The sequence below is a fragment of the Dendrobates tinctorius genome, unplaced genomic scaffold, assembly GCF_039654945.1.
Source record: "Dendrobates tinctorius isolate UK_male_01 unplaced genomic scaffold, ASM3965494v1 ptg000027l, whole genome shotgun sequence".
Taxonomy (NCBI): domain Eukaryota; kingdom Metazoa; phylum Chordata; class Amphibia; order Anura; family Dendrobatidae; genus Dendrobates; species Dendrobates tinctorius.
In genome coordinates, this window is record NW_027361695.1 from 3989634 (window position 1) to 3999685 (window position 10052).

At 43.7% G+C, this 10052-nt stretch overlaps 1 protein-coding gene across 1 annotated transcript; it reads right to left on the reverse strand.

The window, feature by feature from the left end:
* Window positions 1-4532: 4532 nt before the first annotated feature.
* On the reverse strand, window positions 4533-9669 carry GPR27 (G protein-coupled receptor 27). The gene has a single exon (XM_073569701.1). It carries the CDS (start codon window positions 9479-9481, stop codon window positions 8369-8371), a length of 1113 nt encoding a protein of 370 aa, XP_073425802.1. The 5' UTR covers window positions 9482-9669; the 3' UTR covers window positions 4533-8368.
* Between the last annotated feature and the right edge of the window lie 383 nt (window positions 9670-10052).

Here is a 10052-nt window from a genome sequence, read left to right on the forward strand (position 1 = left end):
TGCTAATGCTCCAAGCAACAGAGTCCGACACCTGAGTGCATCTTTTCCTCCAACCGAATCCAACACCTGAGTGCAGCTTTCCAGCAACAGAGTCCCGCATCTGAATGCAGCTCTCCAGCAACAGAGTCCAGCATCCGAGTGCAGCTTTCCAGCAACAGAGTCCAGCATCTGAGTGCAGCTTTCCAGCAACAGAGTCCAGAATCTGAGTGCAGCTCTCTTCCAGCAACAGAGTCCAGCATCTGAGTGCAGCTTTCACCATAGCTGCCACTCCACCAAGCTTTGCAAGAACTCCTCGCTGACACCATAGCTGCCACTCCACCAAGCTTTGCAAGAACTCCACACTGACACCATAGCTGCCACTCCTCCAAGCTTTCCAAGAACTCCTCGCTGACACCATAGCTGCCACTCCAGGATTCTGACTGGGCTGTTCGGGACTCTTCTCAAGTTCCTTCCATCACCAAGGATGGTTGGAAAAGACCAATATCACCAACAGTGAGTGAGAACACCTGGCACACATTTATAGTTAGGAGCCAGAGTCTCACACCTGTTAGAGATTCCCGTGCAATAACGCTCACCACCACCGGGGGCAAACTAGATCAAAAGACACCACTGTGTAATAACCCTAATGGCCACCGGGGGCAAAACCAACTCTAAGCAACCAGCTCAAAGGGAAAAAGGGTTACTTAATCAAAACGTGTCATATCCAAACTGAATCATGACAATATAATTATCTCAGTTGTACCCAATACTATATATGTATATAATATATAGTATACATATGCTCTTTTCATAAACAAACAGTATGTTAAACAATGCAAAGATTTACAATACAATTTAAATATAGAGGACCTAATTACATCTTTATTTAATGATGAGATGATGAACTGCAACCAGCTTGTGATTGTTCACTTTAATTGTTAACTTTAACAGTGTTAAAGTTAACTCTACCCAGAGTCCCAGACCCTGGCCTGACGTAAACACCCAGTCCAGACCCAAACACCCAGTCCAGACCCAGTCTAAAGTAATTGGTGCTAGCCTTACGTTGCACCACAGTGTCACTGGTCTGCTTGCAGCAGTATAGATCACACCACGCCTCCACGCCCGCACGTTTTAGCAGAGTTGGAGGCGTGGTGTGATGTATAATGCTGCAAGCAGACGCCCCCAATGGCATCTACGCAGCCCTCTCTCAGACCACGCTCCCCTCCAGCCTCAACCAGTCAGCGCCGCAGGTCTGGTGTGTGGGCGGTGCGCTGGAGGCAATGTTTCTGTGCCGCTCTCAGGAGGTCGGGGTGCGCTCCGCTCACCGCCGCGTCTGCCGGGACTCCTCTGCTTTCTGCTTTCCTCTTGAATGATTCATGAGGAAAGCAGGAACCGGAGGAGTCTCGGACCCCTCCGCGGGCTGGTCACAGGCAGTGGGCAGGCCGCCCCTTACCCAGGTCTGCCCTAGTTCCTTCTATTCTTCTGACCATGATGTCCTTCTGCAGTGATTGCTCTCTTCGCATGATGTGTCCAAAATAGACAAGTCGTAGCTTGGTGATCCTTGCTCCGAGTGACATCTTTGGCTTGATTTGTCCCAAAATTGATTTATTTGTTCCCATCCATGGTATTGATAACATCCTTCTCCAGCACCACATTTCGAAAGCATCGACGCTGAATTATGACCACAGGCCACATCAAAGTTGAATGTGCAGGGAAATGTGCAAAAGCCTGCAAAAAGCCAAAAAAATGAAATACATGCATTTATCTAAAGAAAACTCCCTAAAGTCTAAAATTCTGCCCTTATTTTTATAACATATCTTACAGTGTAGAGCTCAGTTTTTTTCCTGATATACAGCTCCAAAATTGTATATTGCCTGTACCACTGCTACAGAAAGTTCAAGAGCGGATTCACTAGTTGTCATACATCGGTTATTCATACCTTCTTTATCTAGGCTAACAGCTTCCTCCACCGTCCTGGAATGAATCGTCTTCAGGGGCCAGCGCTGGTATCACTCACCCTGCTTCTAGCACCGCTCCCTCATGACGATTCATTTCAGGGTGGTGATAGAAGCTGTGGGACGATGTTGCTATCCCTCACCCTGCTTCTAGCACTGCTCCTTCATGACGATTCATTTCAGGGTGGTGATAGAAGCTATGCGGTGATGATACTGTCACTCACCCTGCTTCTATCACCGCCCCCTGATGATGTCTCGATGACGATAAGAGGTGGCAGTGTTAGAGGAAGGGACTGTGGTGGCAACTGAAAATGTGGGTGGTGAGGACAGATGAAGTGTGCCAGTGGCCAATGAAGATGTGGTCACTTCTCCATCACCATGTCTGAACCAGAAAGTCATCAGGTGACGGAGATGATGGAAACTGTGGTAAGTGACTGTAGTGAGACCCGCTGATGATGTCCTGTTTCTGGATGGGCTGATAGAAGTTGCGGGAAGTGACTGCAGAGTCATCCTCCCATGATGTCCCTTTTGAAGCTGCCCTTAAATGTAACATTACAGGAAGTAAAAGTAGTAGAAGTGTAGAGTATTTTTTAATAATGCTTAGTGCAAATGTGGTTAGAGGATATAGAAAGGGCATTATAGATTTCAGACAACCCTTTTAAACTTTGGCAACATATGGCTTCTACAGTGCTTTTTTTTCCCAAAACATTACTGGCTGCAGAATGACTTAACTGAGAATTGATTAGTGAACTCCTCATGATGGTCAGTTTATATCTCCCCTACCTGTGTTTTCCTGAACGCCCCCGTTCTGATTTATGACCACAGATGATGTGAAAGTTGAGCTGAACTTTGATTTCATAAATCAGATCTCAACTAGATTGTCCTAATCTCCTCACTATATATTAATAGCAAAACCAAAAAATGAGCAAAGAGGTGCTACAAAAATTCTCATAGAAGGAAAATACTTTATTAAAATAACAAAAATAAATAAACATATTAGTAAAAGGCAGAGTAACTCACTGGGGGATACAAAAACATACTTGTTGTAGTATGTATCAATTACAGATTGCACCTATAGTCTAAAGGGCCTGTCACACTAAGCGATATCTCTAGCAATATCGCTATAGCGTCACTGGTTTTTGTGAGGTTATAGCGATATCGCTAGCGATATTGCTATGTCTGATACTTACCTCCGACCGCTCCCCCGCTGGTTATCGCTGATCGCGCGAGAACGTTCTGGACCGTTTCTCGTTGTCAGCTTCCTGCTGGGCTTCCTGTGGAGAGGCGAGCGACGAGCGTGGACACGGGCGGGAGGACGTCAGGATTGCCTAGTGTGACATGTTAGTAGCGACCCCCGTCCTCTGCGATGTCGCTGGTGAGATCTGCCTGTGTGGCAGCTCACTAGCGACCACTTAGTGATGCACCAGCGATCCTGACCGCGTCATATCGCTGGTCGGGATCGCTGGTGCATCGCTAAGGCTAGTTTCACACTAGCGTTTTTGAGCGCAGCGACGGCCTGCGCATGGCCGCCGCTAAGCCCCGCCCCCTGCCGCACCTCCGCCAGTAGCTCCGCCTACCGGCGCATGACGCTGCATGCGCCCCCTATCTTTATCACTGGGGGCACAGGCCGTGCGCAGTATGCGTTTGGCGGCGCATGCGTCCTTTTGACGGTGCGCCGACCTGCGCCAAACGCAACCTGCTGCAGTTTGGTTGCGCCGGCGCACCGTCAAAAAGGCGCATGCGCCGCCAAACGCATACTGCGCACGGCCTGCGCCCCCAGTGATAAAGATAGGGGACGCAGGGCACATGCCCCGGTAGGCGGAGCTACCGGCGGAGGCGCGGCAGGGGCGGGGCTTAGCGGCGGCCATGCGCAGGCCGTCGCTGCGCTCAAAAATGCTAGTGTGAAACTAGCCTTAGTGTGACAGTACCTTAAGTCCCAGTGAATAGAAAGGCAAGAAAATGATTGTTGGTATAACTTACACGATACTATAGTTGAGACCTGGTTTGTAGTGTAGCCCTTGCACCCCAAAGCGCATTTCACCCAGCTTCATCAGGGGGGTAGGTCCCCCTGATGAAGCTGGGTGAAACGTGCGTTATTTTTGTTTGCGGCATGGATGAAATGTGCGTTGTTATAGCTTGGCCATAAGAATTTGTTAAGTCCGCCATACACATCGATTGAACTTGCCCGACTGTCCCATACAGAGGAGTAATCTTTTTGTGTTCTCTATGAGAGAGGTGTCGCCAGACACGTCTAGTAGACGCTTATCTCCATTCGTCCAATATTTTACATGCTTGATTGATATTTCCCCCAACAACTAATTATCTAAGGCTCCTATACACATTAGACTGTAAACCAAACCCGTTGCTATCGGGGGGGCTTTACCCATCTCGATAATAGATCATTAAAAGGGTATTGCAAGAACTCAATAAATTAGACTAGTTTTTTTTTTTCAAAACATTTCATTCAGCTAATTTAATTTATTTACCTACCAGGCCACCCCTTCAAGGTATTTTAAAAAACAGACCTCTAGGTTCCAGCAGTGGGATTTGGCCCCCAATTTTCTATTTTACTCCACACACAAGACACTGAAACGTTGCTACTTATATAATAGGTTTATTGAAAACAGGTAGATATGAAATGAGCACGCCACAAGTAAAACGTAACAAGATTTCTTTATCGTGTTGCAAAAAAATGCGTTCCTTCTTTAAAATTGTAATTTTTTTTTTTAATTTTCCGAAAGTAATTGTCACTTTGTATTTTCCAAGTTCTTATAGAAAAGAGAGAGTTCGTTTTAAAAAAGGACTGTATAAAAGAGGGGAGGGAAATGAAGGGTGAATTCAGTATAACAATGCATAGAAGTGAAGAAAGTACACAAATATCCTCTGAAAAGAGCCGCCATGCTATTTACAAGTATTTACACAAGAGTTCAATCAGATTAATTCGATAAATCTGCCTAAAATGTCTTTACTAAAGAAATCCCACAATACCGTACAGATATCACCTCTAAATGTATCACAGGACACACAACAAAATGATCAATTGTATCGTAATTTTTTTTTTTTTTTTACAAATATTTAGAATGGAGAATATCAAGGAGATAGACAAATTATAAATAAACAAATACATAAATAAAGCTGTAAATGTAATAAATAAAGCCTAAGATAGCCTATATCTCCGCATGTCCAGTAATGATCCTTTAGAACGGATCCAGTAGCAATCTGTTGCCCAAAAGGTGGTGCAAATACAACTTTTGTGTCTGTTTTAAAAAAAAAGGTGACTTCAGCTGGATCCGGAAACCGGATCCAGTAATTAGCTATCCGTGGTTTGTTTTTTTTTTTCATTTGAAATGGATCCATTTTTTGCTTCCAGGATCAGTTTCAAATGGAAGCTAAGGAATGGATTAAGGCAGGGTTCCCCAACTCCAGTCCTCATGGCCCACCAACAGGTCATGTTTTCAGGATTTCCTTAGTATTGATCACGTGATAATTGCATCACCTGTACAATACAAGGGAAATCCTGAAAACATGATCTGTTGGTGGTCCTTGAGGACCAGATTTGGGGGACCCTGGATTAAGGGATCCGTTGTCCATAGACTTCAATGTTAAAAAAAAAAAAAAAAATGGATCCAGCTGAAATCAGCTTTTTAAAAACGGACATTTTTGCCAACAGATTTCTGCTGGATCCGTTTTGACAGATTATTACTGGACATGATGTGAATATAGCATGAACCAGTGCAAAAAAAACTGGTCTTTATCTGCGAGTGACCAGCATGATAGAATATGTTCACCCTTCGCATTTTTTCATTACTTTCTATGGGTGAAAAAAACGCTGAAAGAACTGACATGCTGCAGATTTAAAAACCCGCAGAAGAAGCAAAAACAAAAGAGAAATGTGCATGAGATTTCAAAAAATCTTATAGCTTTTGCTGGTACTGTAAAAAGCAGCATAAGAAAAAGCTGCAGCAAAAACGCAATGTATGAACATAGCCTTAATGTTGTAGTCAAACAGCGGCCCACAAGGGTTTTCCTTTCATACCCCCAGCTTCAGGGCTCGGCCAAAGTGACCACAAGAGCCACTGATTGCTAGACATGTGGCAGCCATTTGTAAGCAAAGACTGGGGGGGGATTTCTGGGTAGACTATGATCCCATTGGAGGTTGGTTGAGCCAATCTTATGCTGAAGTCCTCTCCCCATTGGGCCTCTATGGGTACATTCACCTTTGACGTCTTAAATAATATTGGTACAACGGGAGATCTCATAAAAGAAAATATAAATGGTAAAAAAAAACACCTAAAAGCTGCAGTACTATGATCAGCCACCAGGTGGTAAAGCCCTTCTCTATTTTACAGTATCATTTGTAAACTATACACAGTTCATATACATTATACCATAGAAAATGTCTGTATAAAGTCAGCTGTGTACATGCAGCGGAATAGAAACACAGGCAGGCGGCAAAACTTATGGCACAATGAACTCAGTCAGTTATTTATATTTTTTGTCATTAATGCCATGCCTCCCTTTTACCCCCCCATTAGCACAACTAGAGGGAAATTTATAAAAGTTAGTGTAGAAAACAAGTGGAAAAGTCGCCCGAGACAATCATTCAGTTAATCTGATTGTTCGCTATGGCCAATACCGCAGATTATATTTGCATGATTTGCAGACTCAGGGTTATAATAGCCCTAATATAGGATAGAAAACGTTTATATGTGTTCATAGATTATTTTCATGGTCTCCAAATTCTCAGTTTTGGTTATAGCACCACAGGCCCTAACATATTGTTTCCTTTCCGTGCTAAGCATGCCAGGTTAATATACGACTTGCAACACGTAAAGTACCCAAAGAAAGGATAAGAGTGTGTAGATGATATGAACATTAAAGAATAATGATGAGCATTGCAAATGCTTTTCTAGAGGGTAGGACAAAACGGTGAATGGAAATGGCCATGACCTTTATGAAGGTTCTGTCCCTTTAAATATATGCTAAAAATGTACTAATATGCTTCCATAATACAGCATTGCTAAAAGAGGAGAAAATGGTGCCTCATGGAGGCACTATATAGCAGCGCACAGGGTTTCTATGGGCCTGTAATGCATAGTGACTCCATGTCAATGTAAAGGAGCCGAAACGTTGAACAAAGAATAGGTTAATAAATCACTTTCATTTTTTTTTATTACAATCTTGGAGTGCTACCGCTTTTTTGCATATCTGTGGAAGGAGACGGAATCGGTACCCTAAGGCTTGTACCCTACATCTTGTATAGTGCTGCTTTCTTTACACAGATAAAGGAAGAAAGAGAGGAAGGAAGGAGAAATTTATCTAGATAGATGCATGGAAGGAAGAAAAAGTTTGTCCAGACAGATCCAACCATTATGTTGCAATTACACAAACTGAGGAAACTGTATTTCTGGAGGAAGGAAGGAAGGATAGAAAGGAGGAAGAAAGAAAGAAAGAAAGAAAGAAAGAAAGAAAGAAAGAAAGAAAGAAAGAAAGAAAGAAAGAAAGAGAGGAAGGGAAGGGAAGGAAGGGTTTGTCCAGACAGATCCAACCATTATGTTACAATTATGCAAATTTAGGAAATGGTGTGTTTCTGAAATATGTAAAATGTAGAAGAAAGGAAGGAAAAAGAAATGAAGAAAAAAGAGAGAGAATGAAATTTGGCCCCAAAAATATGAAAAAGAAATATGTAAAATGTGTTGCTAAGGAAGGAAGGAAAAGGAAATAAAGAAATAAATGTGATGAGATAGATCCAACCATTATGTTGCAATTATACAAATTGAGGAAACTGTGTATTTTTGGAGGAAGAAATAAAGAAAGAAAGAAAGAAAGGAAGGAAGGAAGGAAGGAAGAAAGAAAGAAGGGTGTATGTCTGAAATAAGTGAAAACTTTGCAAAATTCTATTTAGACATCAAACTTCCAATTTCTACAAAGAGGCTATATAACAATAGTGTATGGTTGTATCCTCTATGAAATTTCAAAAAGCCCCCCCATCCCCCATAATTGTGAATGAGGAGATCCAGTGTTGTTATCATCTACCCTCTTTACATTAAGCCCAAGGCTATTAACATATAATGATGGATACAGTAAATGTATCGTGTTTCTATGGTTACCCACAATGTATCCAGCCTTCATGCTGATACCCTGTAACCCTCATCATAATGAGAAGCATTCCAGGAAAGCGATGATTGACAGCTTAGTCGCCTGCTGCACTGCAACAGCCTCAGTATCTGAATGAATTAGTCTGGTAGTTAACCCCTTATGCTACCAGCCCCCAACACTGCACCCAGGCAACACAACATCATACCATCCAATAAATCACAAATGGAATATGCTGGAATAGTGGATGGTAAAATCTACCCCAAACCATCCCTGGCATAATGAAATAGAATTGCCCAACTGGTCAAACATTGCATCCTCCAGGGGTCACTGACATATTAGGTATCAATATAAGGCTCCCTTTGTGTTTGTGTGTTCCTGCAAGGTACATAAGATTTCAGACACAACCTGATTTCTTTGTTCAGCATGAAGCAGACAATGGGATTTGCTCCAGCCTGAGCAAATGTCAACCACACTGCCACAGTCAGATACCCCTGAGGGAGAGCTGCAGACTTCATAAAGACCCTTAGATAGCAAGCCACTAGGTAAGGGGCCCAGAAGAGAAGAAATAAGAAGGTGATGACATAGAACATCTTGCTGAGCCTCTTCTCTTGCTTGAATTCCTCCAGCCCCAGAAGCCTCCTGATCTGGGTCTGAGTGGTCTGCCTCATGCCAACCAGAGTGGGAGGTGTTGGACCTCTCCCAAATCCTGCTATCCAGTTGGCAGCTGCTTGCCCGGCAGCTCCAGGTCCATGAAAGCTCCAGTTTTGGCTGATGGCTGGGGTTAACTGAGCTGGTTTCATCTTCCTGTGATCATATATAAAGAACAGCAGCTTCATGTAGATAAAATGTGTGGCCCCCACAATGAAGGCCAGCATGAGGAGAAAGCCCAGGCTGTCATTGGCCTTGACATAACGGTGCTCAAAGGTGCATTGATCCTCCTCCTTCATAAACTTGTAGGTGCCCACCTCAAAGACAGGTGGTAGGGCCATAGCCATGGACAGGATCCATGCCATAGCAATGATTAGGATGCAAGCCCAACCTGTCATTCTCTTGCAGTAGAACCTATGGTGGGCTATGGCCATGTACCTGGTCAAACTGATGGACAGCAGCATAAAGGCAGCATGGAAGCACAGCAGGACTGCTCCAAAGGCCACGATCCTGCAGCTCCTCTTGCTGTAGGTCCATTGGGATCCACTGCTGATGGATTTCAGCACCAGAGGGAAACAAAGCAAGGAACGGATGAGATCTCCAATGCACAGATCCAGCATCAGGTAATAGGGAGTCCTATGCAGGCTCTTGTCTCTCAGGGTAATGAATGCAAAGAGGAGATTACCCAGCAAGCTGACACAGGCGATGATACCCAGGGATGCCAGTTTAGCCACCGAGCCAGGGCTGATATCTGTGGGGAGAAGGGATGCATTGCTCTTCTGCAGCTCATGACCAGCCATGGAGACAGCTGCTGCCTGCGAGTCATGTGCAGATCGGGAGAATCATTAGGCGGCTCAGACTCGGCTATAATAGATATGCAAAGTGAAGGCACAACAGCAGGCACAGAGGCAGGCACAGCGGCAGGCACAGCGTGTCCTGGAGCCTCAAAGTGCCCACGTCTGATTGCAGGGCGACTGGCATCGCTGCAGATCGGTATAGCTGGATCCTCTGCCTCTCTGGTCCGGGCTGTCCATGGGGGCCAGGGGAAGCACAAATGCAGCAGGTACATTGATATCATCATCTCTAAATTGCTGCTATTTCCATCCATGAAAATGATTGATGGATGGATGGATAGATAGATAATAGATAGGTGATAGATAATAGATAATATATTGATGATAAATAGATGATAGATAATAGATAGATAATGGACAGATAGATAGAAGATAGATGATAGATCGATAATAGGATAGATAGGTGATAGATATATAGAAGGATAGATAAGAAATCAACATTATTGCACCCTTTATGCAAATGTGGTTTATTAGTAAAATGTCTTTCTGCTGTTTGAAATAAACTAATGAACCAAGA

Excerpts from the sequence above, each read along its gene's own strand:
- GPR27 (XM_073569701.1), bottom strand. The coding sequence starts at position 9,481 with ATGGCTGGTCATGAGCTGCAGAAGAGCAATGCATCCCTTCTCCCCACA.